Raw genomic sequence first — 21926 nt, 5'->3', positions numbered from 1 at the left:
ACATAATACAAACACACCAAAACACACTACACACACCAAAAACAAAAAACAAAAGGAGAAAAAAAAAACTCATCAAAAAAATACTCATTTAAAAAAAAAATGAGCAAAAAAAAAAAAAAAAAGAGAAAATGTTAATGTATAGTTAATCATCGTAACCCATACAGTTATGTTTGTTTCGTTACTTTTGTGAACTCAAAGTGGAAATACATTCAAATCAAACAAAATCAAAGTAGAGGAGCAGCCAAGCAGCCATTACTAAAATATCACCATTAAACACCCTTATTGGTAGCTTAAACTTAATGTATGTCTTTTATGACCTATGGTCTTTGACCTCATGACCCCCAAATTTAATCGTTTCTTTCTTATCTCATCATGCATACATCCTGAAATTATGGTAAAAATGCCAACATCCGTTCTCAAGTTCTTGGCCACAAACAGACAGACATATCGACAAACATACAGAACCGAAAACATAACCTCCACAATCATCTTCTTTAGTTATATCCGCACAATGGAAAACTGAATGTCAAGAACCACAAGAATAATGAATGTCTGTAAATCCACTTACGTGGGCCTGAGTCCTTAGTGCTCTAAAGGGTACCAGTAGCAAGAGTTGGATCTAGGACATTTAGTACCGAGCCAACCAAGTATGTGCTGCCCGTAACCAGGATCTGAAGGTGATCTGCCGATTGAGGAGCTCCTCGCTCAGCGAAAGGTGATATTTCCTGGTTCTGTATTACTCCGTCGTTGAGGGGGCAGTATTTATCATCCAGCGGTCCCACCGCCCATTGAAGCGCTTCGGTGGCGGACGGTGCTACTCGAATGATGGGAATCCCAACCTTGCCATTACTGTTGCTTGGAGGAGTCGACTCGTTTGTCATCTTCTTGTGCAGGTCCCGATATGCATCCGCTAATGTATCCAGCTTCTTCAGTAGAGCAGGCAGCTTCAGAGGCGGTTTCTTGTAGTCTTTTATGCCAAAAATGAGATGGGCACAAATATGACTAATAATGATATGATGTAATTATGTGAAAGTTCAATTAGTTTTGCTGCATTAATGGTAACAATGCCTGCCTAAATACGTTCCCTTACAGGGAATGTGTAGGGATGTAAGATCTCAATCCGAGTTACTGAGACCGACAAAATAAGGAACATATAATCTGTCTGAGTTTTATCCATTTTCAAATTGTGAAATCATCTGTTTTGTTTCAGAAAACAAGGAATCTGCATCGTTGTTGCTGTCACCACACTTACCCATAACTTCGTTGAGTTTGTCAGTGACACTGCGATTTCCACATAAAATCACCGCATCAAAGCTGAAATCCTGTGACAATCAGAAAAAAGGGAAAAAAGAAAATTGAACTGACATTGTCGACTATGTGATAACAAGGTTCAAGCACAGATTTAAGGAAATTGGTATTGGTGATCTACCATCAAGTTCCTTTCTCATGTCTTTTGCTTAACCCTATAAAACCCAAGGGGGGGGGGGGGCACATTGTGTCCCTATACCATATTTTCGTTTGCCACTCCTACACACTTTACACAATTTCAACCAAATTTGGTGACTTTTCCTAAAATCTTATTGCGCACATTTTGATGTATAAGTTTTATTAGCTATGTCCGATATTGCTGGTTGTCACGGCAACCGTAAACTGACAACCATGTTCGTCAGATTTTGCATGATTTTCTGTTCCAATTCAGTAAACAATATGAAAATGGAAGAAATGGGGGTTTTCTCGGCCGTAATTTGCTGAAGGACCAAAGGGTGAAGTAATTATTGTTGTGAATTACCCTGAAATGGTATTCTTTTTATTTCCTTTATTTTCTATATGACATAGGCATCAAACAATAGATATAATAGAAACAATCGAAACTACAGCATTTTCCATAGACTACCCTTTTATTTTGTGTTATCTTCACTCAAGCTTTGCCAGTAATCTCATTTGTTTATTATATTATCAATCTGCAAGCTCAAAATTTCTATATTTTGCAAATATGAAATATTCATTCCAAGCAATATATCATAGGTTTTATACATTCTTTATATTGTAATAAATAGTGCCCCCGTATGTTGACCTTGAGAAATTCCAACCATAACAGATAGCGAAGGTTGACTTGCTTTTCCTTTGAGGCAGATATGAAAATGATTGATATAAAATATATATATATATATATATATATATATATATACTGGGGATGAAAAAATGAAAAGAAAAAACATGATTTTAGCATATTTCTATGTATTTCTTTATATTTTGGTAAATAGTGTCCTCAGTGGATGACCTTGAGAAATTTCAAATGTTGGGTCATGTAGAGTATGAGTTGCTCTAGCCATGTGCCAAATATGCCGGTCATACATTATCATAATAAAGAAGTTTATAGGGGGCACAATGTGCCCCCCCCCCCCCCCCCCCCTTGGGCCTGGAAGGGGTCAAAATAGCTTGGGCTTTTTGTAGCGTTAATTCTTTTGCAGAACTCTTTTGTACATCAACTCACCTCAACTCAAATCATTTCTGATTACTTACTTTTACTTACTGCCCGTTATGCCTCTATTGGCATGTAGGGCAGCAACGAACATCCTCCACTTCTGACGGTCCTGGGCGAGTTTCTGGATAGATCCCCATGTATGTTTTAGGGCCTTTAATTCTCCTTCCACTGTTCTTCTCCAGGTGGTCTTGGGACGTCCCCGCTTTCTCTTCCCTTCGGGTGTCCAGTGAAGTGCCACACGAGTGATATTTTGAGCATCCATCCTGAGTACATGCCCAATCCATTTCCATCGTCGTCTCAGAACAATAGTACTCATGTCTTCTTGGTTGCATTTGGAGAGCAGTTCTTCATTAGATATCTTGTTGGGCCAGAAAATTTGAAGGATTCTTCTGAGTGAGGCTTCGTGTATGGAAGACTGACAGTTTTCTGACGTCTCTCTCTGTCATTCTCCAGCACTCTGATCCATACAACAATGTGGAGAGGACACAGCTTTGGTATAGCCTCAGCTTTGTTCTTGTGCTATACTGTTTTGACCTCCATACGTTGTTCAACATTCTGAAGGCCGTGCTGGCTCTATTGAGGCGTTGTTTGATGTAATTTCCTGCACCTCCGTCGCATCTCACAATGCTTCCAAGATATCTAAATTCTTCTGCAGTTGGGACATTTTTTTTTATTCACTTGTATCGGTAATGGATCTGAGTTATTCAATATCATCACTTCTGTTTTACTTTCGTTTATCTTTAGACCAATTTGCTGTGCAAACTCACTCAGGCGTGATGTTTTCGCTTGCATATGCTGGTGTGTATGAGAAACTAATGCAAGATCGTCAGCAAAATCAAGGTCTTCCAAAGTTGAGAAAATGGACCATCTGATACCTCTTGACTTGTCTTCAGTTGTTCGCTTCATTACCCAGTCAATGGCAATTATGAAGAGAAGTGCGGACATGACACAACCCTGTCTTACTCCAGACTTCACTTCAAACTTTATACCACTGCTTCCAACACTGCATGAAAAATGTGAGTAAAAGCTCTTTATGACAAGAACTATATCGCGTGGTATTCCATACATACGCAGAATTTGCCACAAGCTCTCTCTGTGGATACTATCAAATGCCTTCTCAAAATCAACGAAATTTATGTAGATCTGTCTTTGCCATTCTGTGCATTGTTCGATGATATTACGCAGTACAAATATTTGGTCAATGCGCCCCCTTCCTCTGCGGAATCCTGCCTGTTCCTCTCTAAGCTCTTGGTCGACAGCATCCGTCAGACGTTTTACAATGATCTTTGAAAAAATCTTGCTTGGTATCGATAAAAGGGTAATTCCACGCCAGTTATTACAGTTCCTCAGGTTTCCTTTCTTTGGAATTCTAATAATCATACCTTCGGACCAGTCTCCTGGAATTTGCTTTCTTTCCCACACAGCTCTGAAGAGTGGTTCAAGACCAGCTGCAATCTCTGGTTCTACTTTAAACAATTCTGCATTGAGGTTGTCCTGTCCAGGAGATTTGCCATTTCTTAAGGACTTAATGGCAAAGATAATTTCATCTTTGGATGGAGGGCCAGTGTTTATGTCAAGGTCTTCTTCTGCTTCTTGAATGTCTGCCTCTACAGATGGTGGTGGTCTGTTCAGCACTTCACTGAAATGTTCTGCCCATCGAGCTTCTTTTTCCGTTTCTGTGGTAAGTGTCTGGCCCTGTTTATCAAAAACTGGTGCATCTGTCTTTCCTCTGCACTTTCCACTAATTATCTTGGTAAGTTTGTAAACTTTACCTTGCTCCCCTTTCTTCGCGGCATCTTCTGCTTGAGATGCTAGACCATCTAAGTAGCTCCTTTTATCTGCTCTTGCCTTTCTCTTGACTGTCCTATTCATTTCCTGATACTTACAAGTATACTTTTTCTTTAACCGTTCTGACTTTGCATTAATTACAAGCTTCTTTACCTCTTTCCGTTTCTTTATGGTGTCCCATGTGTCTGCTGAAATCCATTCTTTCTTTTCCTTTCCTTTGTAGCCTATCCACTCTTCGCTTGTCTGAACAAATGTCGTCTTAGTTTTCTCCCACATTTCATCAATTTCCCTATCAGTGTCGTCAAGATCTGCTAAAGCTTGAAATCTGTTCTTCAGCTGAAGAATGAAAGAAGATCTGGTCTTGGGATCGTTGAGCTTTTGAACATCAAACTGTCTCCTTCCTGTTTTCTTGGTGCCTGCTCTCTTAAGTTTTACTCTTAATGATGCCACTACAAGATAATGGTCGCTGCTAACATCTGCTCCTCTCCTCACTTTGACATCAAGGAGCGAGTGTCTCCATGTACCATTTATTATGAGGTGGTCAATCTGGTTCCTGTCTCTGCCATTTGGTGAGATCCAAGTCAGCTTATGGATGTTCTTGTGTGGGAAAAGTGTCCCTCCTATGACCAAATCATTTGTTGCACAGAAATCGAGCAACCTTTCACCGTTGTCATTCATGTTTCCACAGCCATGTCTGCCCATAACTCTTTCAAAGCTGGTGTTGTCATTACCTACTTTTGCATTCAAATCCCCCATTACAATTTTCATGTCGTGTCTAGGAATTCTGTCCAATTCAGCTTGTAGTTGCTCATAAAAATCATCTTTAACAGATTCATCACTATCGTTGGTTGGAGCATAACATTGAAGAATTGAGGCATTGATATGCTTTCCCTTCAGTCTAACTTTGATCAGCCTACTGCTCACAGGTTTCCATTCCAAAATGCAGTTTTCAACTCCTTTCTTCAATATAACTGCAACTCCTTCACGATGTTGGCCGTCATCTCTCCCAGAGTACAGGACAGTCTCTCCACTGTTGGTGGTAATCTTACCAGATCCTGTCCATCTGCATTCACTGACTTGGATTTAAATGGCCTAGCCGAAAATAATAATCTATTGTTTAAATACCGTTGTTGGTCCCCAAGATTTCAAATTTGTCTTTAGCACAGGTAGTGGTCCTACACCCCGGTCACCTTGCCAGTCATATTGAATACAAATGTCTTATGAGGTACAGAATGCTAGTATTAGGCATTGGTTTCTTGAATAATATGATTATGCATTACATTTCGAAATGAAAATTCACAGTAGATGTTCCTATCTAAACACTTGAAATTATTAGGGATGTTTCAGACTAAAGCTTTATGAAAAAAATATCAGCATTTGTTTGTAGTTATTTCATATTTTGACCTGAATTTTGGCATCTCATGAGGCAAATCTCTCGTTTGAAGAAGCTACACCCTGTAGACAATGCCAGTGTATATCTTGTCAATCAAGGACTTAAAAACCAAAGATATAAAACACCTGTTTCTTGACCCTGGCCTAACAGGGGGGGGGGGGGGGGCACCCGCGAGAGGAGGAGGTTGTTTTGGTTTTGGCATGGGCTATGTAGCTCCATGGTACGTGTGTGTCGACAAACTTTGCTCTTCTTCTTATTCCTGTATTTTCTTTATTTGTGGGTCAAATTTTTTCTTTCGAAATTCAAAACGGATGACAATAGAATTTCTCAATAGAATATAAAATCTAAAACTTTAGAAAGAATAGAGAAAATTGAGTGCACTTTGAATGGTCTGCCACAGGCAGATATCCTTATCATGCTCTTACGTAATATGACAGCTGTTGCAGTCATTAAACCCTGGCTTGGCCTCCAGGTTTGGCACGCCTGAGTAGAAAGTTATTTTGCAGTGGGCAAATACATCTACTCCTCACCTCTCAAACGAGGAATTGTTAGAGGGGTATAGCACCCCATCAGCTTCGTTTGGCGATGGGGTCTCGCCTGAAACGGGGGTTCGACGGCATGTTAGCTGTAAGTTCATAAGGCGAGATCTTTAACAATATACATCCATTTAAAGGAATACCATGTCATGTTCGTGTTAACTCTGCAGTATTCCGCATAATATATGTGCGTGTATATCCTAGGAAGGTGTGCGTATTCAGTGAATGGATGTGTTAGCTTGCGAACGTTTGTCAAATTAATGGCATTGATATTTCATTTGTTTTGGATATACGTAATGCCTGCACTTTTTTCCAATTGTATTCTATTGTCTTCTGAAGATAAGATTATAATTCGAGTAGTTTTAAATCATGCCATTACATGAACAATCGGACCAATTGCTGCTCATTTTTGTCTTTCCTGCAAAAATTTGTGATAAACTCGTAACCAGACGTAGGCCTATTGTATTGTATTGTATTGTATTGTATTGTATTGTATTGCATTGTATTGTATGGTATTGTTGTATTGTATTGTATTGCATTGCATTGCATTGCATTGTATTGTATTGCATTGTATTGTATTTTATATTGTATTGTATTGCATTGTATTACATTGTATTGTATTATATTGTATTGCATTGTATTGTATTGTATTGTATTGTATTGTATTTTCAGTTACAAAATCTCGGAAGAAATATCATATACATGTTACAATTTCATGATAAATGACTGGATAGCCCTTTTCAACATTATCAACACGATATTGCTGGTTTTCAGAGGACAACCATACGTCATAGAATGAAAAAAAAAACCAATATTGAAATATCCTACATACGCAGCAGGAGATATAGGAAGCTCATAAAACACTTCTGAGTACAAAAAGAAACAAAAAATAACATAAAACACCAACAAGATAAAATAAAACAACATCTTTCCCAGGGTACTATGGTAACCTCTCTATGTATCACAATATCTGTAACGAAAGATATCAATACATAAACATTTTTTACTTTTTTCTTTCATCCCGAATGAATATTTGAATAGCATTTCTAATTGCAGTCGATACATTGATTGGCAATGTGCACTTTCTCATGCAATACATAAAGTTTGCTTGGAGGCCAAAGACCACAAGAACACATCTTCTTCCATCTAAACATTGTACGTGTTTTAGTGAATCTACGCCGAGGCCAAGTATACCTCCTTGGTCCAAGCGTGTCCAGCCTCCCAGTGGAACACAGAGCGTTTTTTTTTTTTTAATCCTCTCATCAACCGCAGCTGATTCGTTCTGTGAGCGTTGGTAATGAATTCTTTTACACATTACAATGTTCACAGTACAGCAGAGAGATATGGTGTGGAACGACATCCGCAGATTAGATGACCTACCACAAAAGGAGCCATGATGTCTTGTGCCCGTCTATCTCCACCGAGGTAGAACATCAGCACTCGCTTGACGACCCCTCCCATGACCTCCGCGTCACGCTTTGCCGCTTCAGCGAACCAGTCTCTACACATAAACGCACTGTGGTTGGTGTGTGCGTTGTCGAGGTAGTATGTCACGTGGCTGCCTTTGACCACTTGGTTTCGCCCAGGCCAGTGACAGGACGCCAGTGCTGATCAAAGAAATACAAAAACAACAGGGGATGCTGATTAGGTTCTTTTTTATGTTACTGTTGCTGCCTGTCAAAAGGCTAGCCAGATTAAGATTGTTACTTGTTGCTTCCATCAATTCTTTTGTTAAGTAGATAGCGTTACCTACCTTGAATAAACTCAGAAGGAAGAGTAAATGGCATTGCCCTTTCGACCTCTCCGTAGGTCAACTGTTGTTCACCAGTGGGGTCAATCAGTCCCGTGACAGAGTCCGGATCCACCGGGTGCTTCGGAACTGAAGTAAGTGGAAAATACCACCATATAAGATATCGAAAAGAAAGACAAAAGGATAAAAGGTTTTGAAGATCTGAACAAGTCATGCTGGTGTTTCTATCTCCCGCGAAACATTCCTTTTCTCTCAGATCATGAATTGAAAATATTCGAGAACATGCATGCAAGAGTTTATCATTTTAAAAAAAGAGCCCCACACACCTTTTTCAATGTCACTGATTGTATTTGGTTAATTCTATGATGCGCGAAGTAAGAATAGTGTGGTATAACAAAGTTGAAGATGTTCTTGTAATGTAATTATGAGAAAAAAAACACAAAAAGAGGGTGAAAAGCGAAGACATTTGTACATAAATCAGATGAAATGACGATGGCCAGAATAACAACCATGCAATCGGTTTGAAATGGTATTTAAGGGAGGACTGGTTGGTTGTCCCTCATCAGGGTAGTCGAAAGACAGGTAACCTTCTCGAAACAGCGTTTCAACTCAGGAGCCTGCAACAGTCTGTACATTTCCTGCAAGTCGTTGTCTATCACCTGTTCACCACATGGGTTAAGGGCTAGTGTAATAAGGCAATTCCTCAACAAATTTCCCGGCTAAAACCAATGTAGCTTTTGGCGAACATAAAAAAAGAAAAAAGAAGAAGAAATTGAACCTAATGCCAGAGCCGAAAAAGATGTAAAAGAAATATTCTAAAGACTTCATCTTGTCTTGTTCATAGGTATTTGTTCATGTATAACGTCGCTTGAGTTAAATTATCAAAGAAATATAAATACTAAAAAGGCGATCATCTGCATATCGAAATGATTGTAAACCGTGTCTTACCACAAAATTGCGTTCCCCTAACTGCCTAACACAATAACCCCCTTCACATTACACCGTGTAAATGATAATTTTACACGTTGTATTCGATTGACAGGATTCAGGTATTTAAAGAAGTTTTTATGATGCTTCTCCCTTCTTAGACCAAACCTTTCCCGAAATATAATGAAAACATAATATTGAATTTCCTTGAGAATTGGATGTCTGTTTTCGTACCTTTATGTAATGACACGTATGCCGATGACACAGGTATGTTCAGTCGATTCGGGGGTGGGGGATGGGGGGGGGGGGGGGTGGAGAGTACTGACCCGTAAAGTCGAATCTTCCTGGGTCCTTCTCCTCGAGCCAAGCTTTAGCCATCTGCACTGCCAGCGTTGCGTTGATAAGTTGATGCTTTCCAACGAGACCAACTTTGAGCGGGTTGCCCCGGAAGTCGTTGTGTTCGATTGGCGAACACACCTGAAGAGTCGCCTGATTGTGACAGATCATGATATTCTTGTCTGTTTATTGATGGAATGTCTTGAAGCCAAATCATTCTCCATAAAGATTGAACGGCATTTGACAATGTTCCCAATTCATTTCTGGTAACGACACAAAGTTTGTGTATTAATGACGGTTGTAAATTGTGAATTCCCTGCAGCATCCATTCATTAAACAGCGTAAAAATGCACAGATTCTAACGATTGGTCTACCTACAGATCAGTCTGATTTCACGAGAACCATGTTCAAACTTAAAAATCAACAGTGGAACTATAAAATGAAAGACCACAGCTTGAACACAAACTAAGAAAAGAAAATCACCTATACCTTTAATAAGATAATGAGAAAGAGCGACATTATCAAAACTGTTCCAGTATAGCTACACATTTCATTCCTTCATTCATTCATTCATTTTTCCATCTCCAACAAAACTTGTAAATACATTTCTTTCTCACATAAGTACATATAATAGATGTCAACATTACAAATATGATAAATGCAATAAGAATACACAATAATCGGGTGGAAAAGAAACAGCACCAAAAAAAAAAAAACACATTCTGAAGTTTAAAAATTGAGGAGATGGGGAGGAATGCTGAAGAAGCAATGCTTGTAGGGTGTGGAACTGGATAAATTATAAACGACAAATTGGTGATCACCCTTGAGTGTATTGCTTTCCTATAGGCATTTTACTTACAACTATAGAAACGAATACGAGCAACTAATCACCTTTTTTTCAGCAGCTCTGCGGGTCAGAACTCGCATGGCCCCACCATCCTGGGCAACTGTGAAAGCAGGTCGGCCGTTCTTTGTGAAAGAGACATTACACATTAATGTTATGAATTTGCAACTGTATCCAGTTATTGTGATTCTTTAGTGCAAGTTAAGAATGACACTCACTAGGCATTCATTCAAGATTTATTTTTGATTAATCTTACAATTGCGATGAAAAACGAGCAAAAACACAAACAAACGAACAAACGAGCAAACAAACAATGAAGTGTCCATGCCGTAATGATCGACATTTCATCCTAATTTCGCGTTTTCTCTGTACCTTAAAACTAGTGCTGTTTGCAATACTATTTTGCATGAATTACATCATATAGATCAGTTATCAAAATATTTGAATTGTACATAAATACATTTCGGATATATTATAATTATATTACTAACATAATTGTTTTTCAAGTGATGCACGTCTTACCAGTTCGGCTTTTCAGCAAATCACACATTTCAATCCCGATATTATTACTATTATTATCATCATCATATGTATATATATTCATTATTGCAATTTTTCATTGGTTTTCTCGTTACATATTCATTCGGACGTACATGCATATCTTTTGTTATGCTTCATGACCTGAAATTTTTACAAATTGTTCAATATTACAATTTTATAAACGTTATAGGTTATATTATGCCTTACCTTTTGTTGGATGGGAATAAAGTAGAATTAAATTGAATTGAATTGAATTGGAAACAAGCAAACGAACATAATTCCTTCCATTGTGTCGTTCTATATTATTTAGCTCGTACGTACCGACATCCAGATCGACATTAGAATCCTAAGGGCTATTGGAACCCTGTCTTAACCTCCATATCGTGCAGCTATATGATGGCTCGAGAATTTATTCAAAACTTTGAAAATTCCTGACGTTTCCCTTTAAATGGATTGTCCGATTTTCTACTAATATTACCGCAAATATCCTCTGCTAATTATACAGCAAATTTTTCAAATAATCATTTTAGGAGGGCTAATTACACTTTGAAAGAAAGAGTGTGCAAACTGAATTTTCCTTATATCAATATCAAGTGGAAAGCAAGTTCCCTCTTAACTAACCTTAAAGATGCCGGATTTGTGCCAGGCAATTTCTTCGATCGTGTGTCCCAGATGATCCACGTGGTCGATACCTAGAGAAGTTACTCCTGCCACAGTGGAAGACCTTTGAGTATACCGGAAGAAGAAATCAGACTTTTGCTTGAACATAATAATATAACCCATTAAGAGGGCCTAAATGTTGCTGTGAACATTTAACATCATCTTGACCTTAATGATTGATTGATTATATTTCTGCATTTCTTGTCCACGCATAAATACATCACAAAGTCAATTGAACAAACTGATTGGTAACAATATTGTTTAAGTCTTACGGTTGAAGCAGGTAAGTGGTTGATGCAAGCATACGATATCATTTCATGATTATGCAAAATAAAGATGAGCAGGTGTTATTTTATGCACATATAGGGCTTCTATACGCAAACTTAAGAATCACAATGTGCCTGCTGTTCAAAAGACAAATCAAAGAGCTCTAGATATAACAGAAATACAAGAGACCATCATCAAAAGCAAACGCTTGACGAGGAAAATGGGCTCAGAAATAGTTGTCTATGCAATGCGACAAATCTCATGTATGCACATGATATAATTCAATTCAATTCAATTTTTTCAATAGTGTATTTATTTCCATCATCAAAAAGAAAAGAAAAAGTTGACATAATCCAAAGTGATACAATTTTTTCATTTTTTCTTACACTCGTCTGAAAAAGGATTTTTTTTTCAAATACAATAAAAGTATATGCACGAATGATGTCATAAAAAAGAGACAATGCACTTTGCCATGGCAACAAAAATAGTAAATAATCACAATGATGGAAAACAGTGTTCCTCTAAAAAATATCTTATTGCAAATTACAATCACCCAAATTACAATCACCCAATTCCTGATTTATTCTGTGTTATGTTTTGTTGGGAAAAAAGAGGATGAAGATAAATGAATTGAATTGTGTTGAATTGAAAAGGAATTTACTCTCGATTGAATGTGAAAGTACGAATTTCACTGCAATTAGAATAAGAACTAGTTAAATACACATTCTGCACACAGTCAGAAAGAAATAAAAACGACATTGCCACAACGAGAGAAAAGAAAGCCCTTCAGTCTTTTTTCAATATATAATATAACTATGCTACCCATTTTAAATTGAGCTACAAGATTTCTAATTAATCTAATTAATAAATCATCAATGATACTCCTGTAAAATCTGATGCGTGCAACACCTTCGCAATGATTTATTCGGGCTTAGACCACAGCAATACAGTGGTGGATCTTGATCATTCTCTTTGACTCTTTGTTCACTACTAAAGACAATCTTCTCACTTTTTCTAAAGATTTGGATTTTTTTTTCTAAAATGTCTCTCTTTCTAAAAAAAAGAAAGAAAAAAAAAACCGTAGAAGAAGAAATCAATATTTAAATTCAACGCTAATCATTTAAAACGTACGAGCTTTTGATTCCGTGATAGGTCATTCCCTTCAGTAGGTGACTTAAATCAGTGAGGTTATATCTTGATTTATAATCTCATGCAAAAAGATGATAATGCATATTTTCTTCCAGCGCTGCCAATATACCTGGGTATATTGGTTCAAAGTGGCTTTAGATCCTTCAAATCTCCAAATTTGAGCACATTGCCATTTAGTAGGCCTACATTATTCTGACAGAGCCGTCGGTGTGCACAAACCTTAATTGCTAACATGGCGCCCAATTAAGTTATCTACCATACCTGCACCAAATGCGTATAATACATTTTCTCATAGCAGATTCTTAGCCTTTGACCGTTTGGGTGATTGTAATTTGCAATAAGATCTTACAGCAAAGCTATAAAGGGGTGAACGCGCAAGCTGGTACCGTTAGTCACTATTGACGTGTAGTCTTTTTTTTTCTCCTGAAGTACGTGTATTACCGTCATGCTGTTGTTTCTAGCACCGGTAACCATGAGTGAATCGAACTGAAGCGTGTAGAATACAAGAGAGATTACTAGTGTACTGGCTGTTTGACCAAGGAGCTTTCCCACAAGGATCATAACACGTGTTATGATCCTTGTGATTCTTGTGATTGTTACTCTGTCTTGCGTGACGACCCGGCTCCGTTTACATGAGCCTATTAATTCAGCAAGATGGTCTCTGACAAAAACTTTCCCCGACGCCTCGCTGATGAGCATTCAATCCTTGCCTCGACATTCTCCATCGTAAATAGCTGCTTTTGAATCAAGTCCCGGGTGCGGAACGTGAAAGCCTTTTAGGCCACGACAAAAGCTAGCGGCTTCTACAGCGGTTAGAGAGTGATGACGCCAGAAACTCACATGCAAAAACGACCAGTTCTGATCAGAAAATTCTATGCATTGTGTATCGAATCTCTTCAGTGCGGACGTACTGAAGCAAATCGTTTTTTGAATATATTATTATCATTGTAAGGAGTTGTTCTCACCAAAGAGTATTAGTCGTGTCGTACTCTCCTCCCATACCAACTTCTATGACTGCCACGTCCACCTGTTAAGATCACACAAACAGATTCAATTTAAGTAATTGGTAAACCAATCAACAAACCAACCAAACAAACAAACAAAAAAAATACACTCACAAGGACAAATACACTATACTCATAACTCTATGATAATTTTCCGAAACCCATCAGATGCCTGATAAAAACATATGATAAATGCTCAACAAAATTAGCATGCTAGGGTAGAACCTCATCTGTATTGAAAATTTCATCCGAAATTATTAATTTTGTGAAATTTGTGAAAGTCTCTGACCAGCGTATTAATAGACCGTCACGTGATCAAGGTGTGACGGTTCATTTTGCTGAAGAATGACAGCTGTAACTTTCGGAGGTAAGCATTTGTATTAGGACCAAAAGCTTAGCACAAATTTCAGAAAATTTACATACATCATTGTTTTTCTATGAGGATCCCTTGTGAAGGTTTGTATTTTATGCGTAACGCTTCAAATTAATGTGAGACTGCATGTAACTTCCTAAATTCGGATTGTGTTCGCATTGAAAAGTAAGTATGAATCGAGTGAGGACGCTCTCCATAACACAACAATCCCAATAAAAGACCGAGTGAGGAATCATCTGAATCTTTTCGATTCGACCAGATAGAGTGGCAGGTTATCATGGTTGTGGAAGATGTGCTATTTCAAGATTTTTCCAAAACCTTTTCTTGAATGAAGATGAAGAATGACAAGAATGTGAAGAGTTGGTATTGACCAAGTTTATCACTGTAAATTGGATCTTCTTCATTCATATAAGCATTCTTTTCGATCATCTCGAGGAAGTTGAGGGCGTAACGGGCAAACTTCTCCCTGGGAAGAGCTGCACCTCCGACATGGATTCGTTCCCTCACTTCAACCAGGGGTGGTGAACTGGAAAAAAAAAAGTGTTCTCACCTGTTAAAGTGCAGTTCAGGAGCTTGCGCGAGTTGTTTTGAAGCCGCTTCAACCGCACACAAGCAAACCAAAAAGGAACTTCCAGTGACATCCACGCCTAAATGAAACTACTTTGTGTATAACACCAATGTCGTTGACATATACCATCGTTGTTGTTTTTTTCACAGTTCTCACAAATGATTTTAAAGAAATTCTATCAATCTACCTTTATTACCCAATCAGAACCTTTTCACAAGAAGATGGATAAAGGTTCACCAATGTTTTTTTTTTTTTTTTTTTTGCTACCGCATGGGATGATCGCATCCCAAGCTGTGCGTGAAACTCGGAGTATGGCATTAAGGCACTGATGAGCCTTTAGTCATCTTCTTGTGTAAACGTTATCATTACATGCTGTGCCATCCGGACATTGAGCACTCTGAACGAAGATAAACTATCCATTAAAAAAAAAAAAAAAAAAAAAAAAATATATATATATATATATATATATATATATATATATGTGTGTGTGTGTGTGTGTGTGTGTGTGTAGATATATATTCAAAGAGTACAGCGTAGCGAGAAAGAAGTCTGTATTTGCGTTTGATATGTTTAAGCAATGATTATCAATGTTGAATTCCAATTATACAAGAGGACTAGAAAATTGAACAATAGAAAATGCGCCTCTTTCTTACGTCAGAAGTCCAGTTTTGTAGCCACAGGTCCTGAGAATACGTTCAGTCAAAGCACACGTTGACCCTTTGCCCTTGGTCCCCGCTACGTGAATGCAGGACAGTGAATCCAATACCTCTTTCTGTTTTGAATGCATAAGTTAAACCGTTTTAATGATGACATTTCCCCAATTCTAGTGCTGCTAGAGTTCATTTCAGGCCACATTCTCATCTCATCTCCTTTTTTGGTATGTTTACCTTCTAATGTATTAACTCACTGTGTCTCTACAATAAGATAGTGGCTTGTGATTTCATTGAACACGAAGAGAATGAAGATATGTTTACTAGCTTTAAATTGCTCACTAAAACCAAACGTGTTTCAAATGAAGAATGTGTAAATGTGGCTAACATACTCGAGACTAACACTGCAAGGAGATGGATTCCATTAAAAATTTTATCCAAGATTTGAATGATGTGTCAATGTATCTTTATTAAGGTTTAGGTTGATAAGGCCGTCTGAAAACTGATACATGCCGTCTTTGTACAACATGCAGCTTATTTTGGAAACATTTACATATGGACCCAAACCCAAATAACCCCACTGGGCATTTTCCCCCGTCATGCAAATACACAGACCAACCAAGAAAGAAGAAATTACTGTATCTTGCATAAATTAATTAACTTTAAATAATCAAGTACAATCATGCAGGTAACTGATTTAGTAACTTTTATATTTGGAAGCAGCACCCCAAATTTAACAACTTTGAATATTTTCATAGTTCCACAAATGAAGAAAGAACAAAAATACTATGTTTTGCATAAATTAATATAATTTGCATAATCAAGCACTGCACTGGTACCAGGTTAAAATGATGGCTGATGATTTCTCATCATTCATAAATGAACTAAGCACCCTAAATAACTCCACTCTATGAATTTTCATTAGTCCAAACGCATGATACCACAATGAAATAAAAATAACAGGATTTTTGCATAGAATAATTAAGTGAAATTTGCATAATTAAGCATTATCATCAAAAAAGCGCGCACATTTCCGACTAAATAATATTCATATAGAATATGGACTCAGCACACAGAAATTATCCCACTACATTGTATGCTAATTTTCGGTGATCCAAATGCAGACCCACCAACAAAAAAGGAAAATATCACATTTTGCATAAATTTGTTACATTTGCATAATTAAGCACTTAATATCATTAGAACGTGCATTTTGCTGACTTTGCAACATTGATATTTGGATTCAGCACCCGAAATTACATCAAGAGACACATTTTCAGGTGGAGCCTAAATGCGGACTACGAAACTCAAAAATTAGGCTGATTTTTCCATGTCGTCCCATGGTCTATATTTACATAAAATCACAATAAACAATACATGCGACAAGACTGAATTTTTCCATGACCTTGAGTCCCCCTCCCCTATTTGATAAGTAATGAAAATACTATGACCACTTTAAAATATCTGGACTGCTCACATCATTCATTGCACACAATTAAGAAGTGCCTTTATGAAAATAAGGCCAGAAAGTGAGAACTCCGCTATTATACAGTATTAGTTGAGATATTTCTACTGCAGTAGTCATACCGTTATACCAACTCGTTTCAGGAACTTTCTGCAGTCGGGAATTTTTTCGCATCTTTTGTCAGGAGGGTAGGCAATTTGAGAAGTGGTCATCTTTCCGAGTTTCTCCAAGAAGGTCTAGGATGTAAAGCACAAAATAATACTCACTCATTAATATAAAAAGTTCACAGTAGACACAATGAGCAGAATATAACAGCTAGGGTTTGATGACAAATTCTTCTCACTTGTTTTTGGCAGCTACTGGAATGTTTGAATTTGAAACGTTGGTGTCCAGAGGAAAAAAATAAGAGGGCCGAAAGAAAGAAGACAAAAACAAAAAGATTCTCTTTGAATTTCTGTTAGTGACCCGTTATCAATGTTTATTGTGGCTCCGGACCACCGAGCCATGCTCATGTCATGCCGCACTACAATGTTTTATTGAACCACTTCATTCACGTTTGCATTTCATCGAAGGATCTTTAGGCGAAGCACCGAAGAAATACATCGCATCACTGAGTCCTGCCTGTTTCCATGGCAACTTGAAGTTTTCTAGGGTGACATGTTTTCAAGCATTGTTTTCTTTGATCCATCCACATCGACATTAGGAAATGCATCAAGAACATATTAAGAGTGATGGCCGTTAATCCGAAAGTGAAATAAAGTTTTCATTCCGAAATTCATAAATTTCATGTATACATAGATGTTTGTTAATCCGAAAATGAACTACGGACCGCTAATTCGAACATTTTGTGGCATTATTCCTCAGGTTTGCTTTTCAGAAGATCTTTTTATTCGAAGATTCACTAATCCGAAAATAAAGTACGATTCATTATTTCGAGGATTCGTTCATCCGAAATTCAAATTAGGTTCGTTTTAGGAAAAACCCGTTAAATCCGGAAACAAAAATGGTGCGTATATACTTATTAATCTCACTATCAAAATAACAAGCCTTGGGAATAAAGAACTTCAGCAAGCTTAGGATGCAACGATGGATAAAAATCTCACAATGATGCGGCAACAGTCAAATTTACAGATAAAATCCCATGATGATATAGCAGCAGCCTAATTTACTAACATGTTCAATTTGTATTTGGAAACGTTAATGTAAACGAGGTTATTCTTCACACCAAGAAAGTTTGACAAGGAAAATTGCTTGTATTGCTTGTCATATTATCAACTGCAAGCAAGGTGACCTTGGAGATCACAAGTCACTCAATCCCGCTGGAGAGAACAAAGTGTGAAGACATTGTGAACACAGTGTGAAATCTCTTCACACTGTTAGATTTGAGTATATTAACAATGTGAACACTTTGGGAATCATCAATCCACATTGTGAATCATCAATCCACATTGTGAATCGTCAATTCACAGGTGTGAAAGAGAACTGAAGTACATTACCATGGTTACTGTGTAAACTCTTTGTCGAAAGCCACCCCACAATGCAATATCATCTTAACACTGTGAGCGAGAGTTCTCACATAGTTGATTGTGTGAACACATTGTGAACACACTGCGAGAAAATGTATTCTTTTCAGTATGGATGCTAGGATAATGGGATCAAAAGTTCGAATGGATTTAGACAGTTGAATAATTTCTGTCAGAAAGAAAAGGATACCATTTGCCGAACAAAGGATTAAATTTGGTCAGAGTAATTGTTTCCTTATCTGTCACAAGTACCTAGAATTTATAATTGTCTGTAATCTTTAAGGCGAGACATTTTAAATTCAAGTTTATCACTTTTACCTCATAAAGACTCTTTTCGTCGTTTTGTTGAAAGCCGTCGGTGACAGGATTTGACTTTGCAGTTTCCATGTTGACAGTATTCTTCTTGGAGCAGTTTCAAGAATGGTTTCAAAAGATGCAGCTGTGGAAGTTACCGAAGCGCTGGTGATTGTACAGTTCGTGTCTGTCTCTTCAGTGCCCCAGTATTTATCCAGAGAAATTGAGATGGAATATAGTATGGTTATTTGCACTCTGGCATGCTCTCGCTTGAGAGCCGTATGGTCTTATACGGGAAATCTTGCTGCTCACATTCTCATTATCACGGACTTGGCATGAACGAGGTAACCACAAACAAAACAGTGGATGGGACCGTGACGAAAACATCCCGCACGTGACATAGATTTCCCCTCTGCCAAAGAAGTAAAAAGAAAAGAAAAATAGAAAAAAGGATGAATACAAAAAAAAAAAAATCGATGAAACACTGACAAGATCACAAACCACGTAGATTTTAAGAAAGCGAAGCCATCTGACCTTTTGCAGTTTGCCGTGAAATAAAGTTATGCCTGATAGGACAAGATTGATTGGTCAAATCGTGATGCGAGTTGAAAAGAACAAACAAACCACAGACTACAGAGAATTAGGTGTCCGAGGGTTGGTCTCAGAGGATCGAGTCTTCGCGGATCTTGAGAACATTGTTGTGCCGCAAAATACGACAAAAATGGTAAAATGGGGGTGTTTATATCCATGAGCCATTCCATATTCAAAAAATCCGCGATTCAAACGGGAATGTAGTATAATGGTCGAAAACATAATCAAAATATCTTTTGGGAAGAAATAATTGAAGTCTGCAAATAACTGCTACATAAATGAGCATTAATCCTAACCCTTAAAAAAATCCTGAACCTAATCCTATTACTTACTGGTATTCAGCCCGGAGGGGTAATTATCCATGGGGATAACCGTCCCAATACATTAACTGTACAATCGGATTGAATATGGAGTGATGTCCGTTATTCTAAAACAATTGTTTTTTCCGAAAATGAAATGAGATACCTTATTCCAAAGCAAGGATCTTCAAATCCAAAGGTACAAAACACACCAATTCCTATACCGAGATGTTCGTTAATCCGAAAATGAAATAGGGCTCGTTATTCCGAACATTTATGTTTCGTTATTCCGAACGTTCAATTCAATCATAGTTTATTTCCAATCAACGAAAATCAAAACATAGTACAAAGTATACATGTCATGAAATAATATTGTTCAAACGTTTGCAAAAGATTCATGTAGTATACGAGATAAATTATAGAACAATATATATGTACATATACATATATGTATATTATATATATATATATATATATATATATATATATGTTACTGTATATATATATATATATATTTATATATACCGGTTGTCCCAAAAAAGCGGAACGGTGGGTTTTCAGTACCTTGCGTTCTAAAAGTAATATATTTATTGACATCATTAGAAAGAGCATCTTTCGCAGAAGACCATGATACCAAAATCATTAAATTTGGTTCAGTACTTTTTATTCTACGCCAATTTCTGTAAATGCAGTCATGTTTTCAATTTTTTGCGACTTATGAGATAATAATTTGGGTGCGACACACGTTCCATACGTCTGTAAGCTCGTTGATCCACAGTGGCGGATCCAGAGGGGGGCGCAACCGGCGCACGCCCCCCTTTATTTTTCGTTAAAAAAAAAGAAATAAAAAGAAAAAACATGAAATGAAACCCGGAAGTGGCACCAGAAATATTAGTCACGCCCCCCCCCCCTTTACAGAATTCCTGGATCCGCCCCTGATCCATGTCAACAAAAGATACAGCTTTCATATTGGGAGCACACACACACAGACACACACACAGACACAGACACACACACATACACACACACACACACACATACACACACACTGTTTTTTCCTGGCCCGTGTAGTCCATGGGCCAGGCCAGATATTGGTACCATCTGAGGTGGCAATACCTTTTTGGTGTCATGTTGTTTGTCGGGCATAGATATGCTTATCAAGCTATGATAGCATTTCCAAATGAGTAGCTTAGTCATAATAAATGAATTTTAAACCAATTTGGTCTCGTTGTTATATCCCTGTACTTCTGAATCGAGACCAACCGCTATACAAAGAAGAGCACTGTCTTCTGTATGTTCACAGGTGTTCTGTTGTAAACGCGGTGCGTTTAGTCTTTATTCAAGGCAGCGAAGGGAATATCCAAGGGTCATGATGTCCACAGCGCTTAGTCTAATATTCAAGACGGCGAAGGGAATGTCCAAAGGTTATAATACAGTGTATATCCCTTTATCTAAAAACAACAACAACAACAACAACAACAAAGCAATTCCTCGTAAATGTTACCGTATTTTTCAATTATTTATCATTTTCCGGTGAAAACGGTACGGTGAAAACGCTAATACCACGCCAATTTCGCTTTATTTCCATCCAACAATGAAAGATTATTCAAAAACAATGTACCGGTACACTACAATACATTATAATCAATAATGTTGTAAATGAAAAGAGTGATTTTTGTTTAAAACTGAAGTATTTGTTGAGAGGGTGATATAAAAACAGTATAGATAATCCCTTTTATTAGGAACTTTAGATATGATAACGGTACATTGTTCTAGATAAAGACTAAGCGCACCGCGTGACAGCTGTGGACATCATAACCCTTTGGATATTCCCTTCGCTGCCTTGAATAAAAACTAAGCGCACCGCGGCATGAGATCTCGGGGTAGAAGCTGGAGGTCTAGCCGTCGGAAATTGACCCGCGAGCCACGGCGAGAAGTTGATCCACACAGGGGCATCTTGCATAGCCTCGATTAGCTGAGGAAAACAATAAAAATAAAAGGTTTAATGAATAAATGAGACAAAAAGAAAAAATACAACACACATTGTTCCACACGTTTATGGATATAGCACCGAGTCTGGCATTGCGCAATTGCGCAAAAAAAAAGAAAAAAAAGAACATGGACTCCATAAATTGAAAATGTTCGAAGCCAAACCATGCGAAACTGGAACTGCGTTTATAAACGCGTTAGCACTATCGTGTTTAGTTGCGTTGCGTTGATGCGATTTTTCCAAACGCCAATCTGAAACGCGGAAAAAGGGCGTTTTTAATCATGATTCTGCCAGAATCACAATCCGAGAAACCGCATGAACGCAACCGTGATTTCAATCATGATTTTATGACGTCATTAGTGCACTGCGCGCATGCGTGTCTCACCGGGTATCCCACCGCTTCCGGGTCTGTTCGCGCGCTTGTGTACGTCTTTTGAATCGTGTGTTTCGGTACCATATTATACTTGCACTAGCTTGTTAACATCAACGCCATA

General features: G+C 37.8%; 1 protein-coding gene across 1 annotated transcript; it reads right to left on the bottom strand.

Annotated features, from left to right (window-relative positions):
- Positions 1-590: 590 nt before the first annotated feature.
- LOC139722652 (folylpolyglutamate synthase, mitochondrial-like) lies at positions 591-21354 on the bottom strand. Its single transcript, XM_071633945.1, has 13 exons — positions 21307-21354; positions 18577-18964; positions 16858-16971; positions 15274-15392; positions 14371-14578; positions 13641-13702; positions 11221-11323; positions 10107-10184; positions 9206-9368; positions 7956-8081; positions 7583-7809; positions 1253-1322; positions 591-967 (listed from the first exon to the last, which is right to left on the bottom strand). The coding sequence occupies exons 2-13, from the start codon at positions 18643-18645 to the stop codon at positions 591-593; spliced, it is 1716 nt and encodes a 571-aa protein (XP_071490046.1). The 5' UTR covers positions 18646-18964; positions 21307-21354.
- Between the last annotated feature and the right edge of the window lie 572 nt (positions 21355-21926).

This window comes from Diadema antillarum, unplaced genomic scaffold (assembly GCF_040938485.1).
Source record: "Diadema antillarum isolate AM-2024a unplaced genomic scaffold, OU_Dant_1.0 scf00000169, whole genome shotgun sequence".
Taxonomy (NCBI): domain Eukaryota; kingdom Metazoa; phylum Echinodermata; class Echinoidea; order Diadematoida; family Diadematidae; genus Diadema; species Diadema antillarum.
This window is presented reverse-complemented; position numbering and strand designations above follow the sequence as displayed.

What these genes read in the sequence shown, in the direction of transcription:
- LOC139722652 (XM_071633945.1), bottom strand. Translation starts at nt 18,645, where the DNA reads ATGGAAACTGCAAAGTCAAATCCTGTCACCGACGGCTTTCAACAAAAC. An exon ending in GCAGAGCTGCTGAAAAAAAG is followed by an intron (nt 9,369 to 10,106) that starts GTGATTAGTTGC and finishes TGTCACAATCAG; the next exon opens with GCGACTCTTCAGGTGTGTTC. An exon ending in ACATCATGGCTCCTTTTGTG is followed by an intron (nt 1,323 to 7,582) that starts GTAGGTCATCTA and finishes TGATTGTCACAG; the next exon opens with GATTTCAGCTTTGATGCGGT.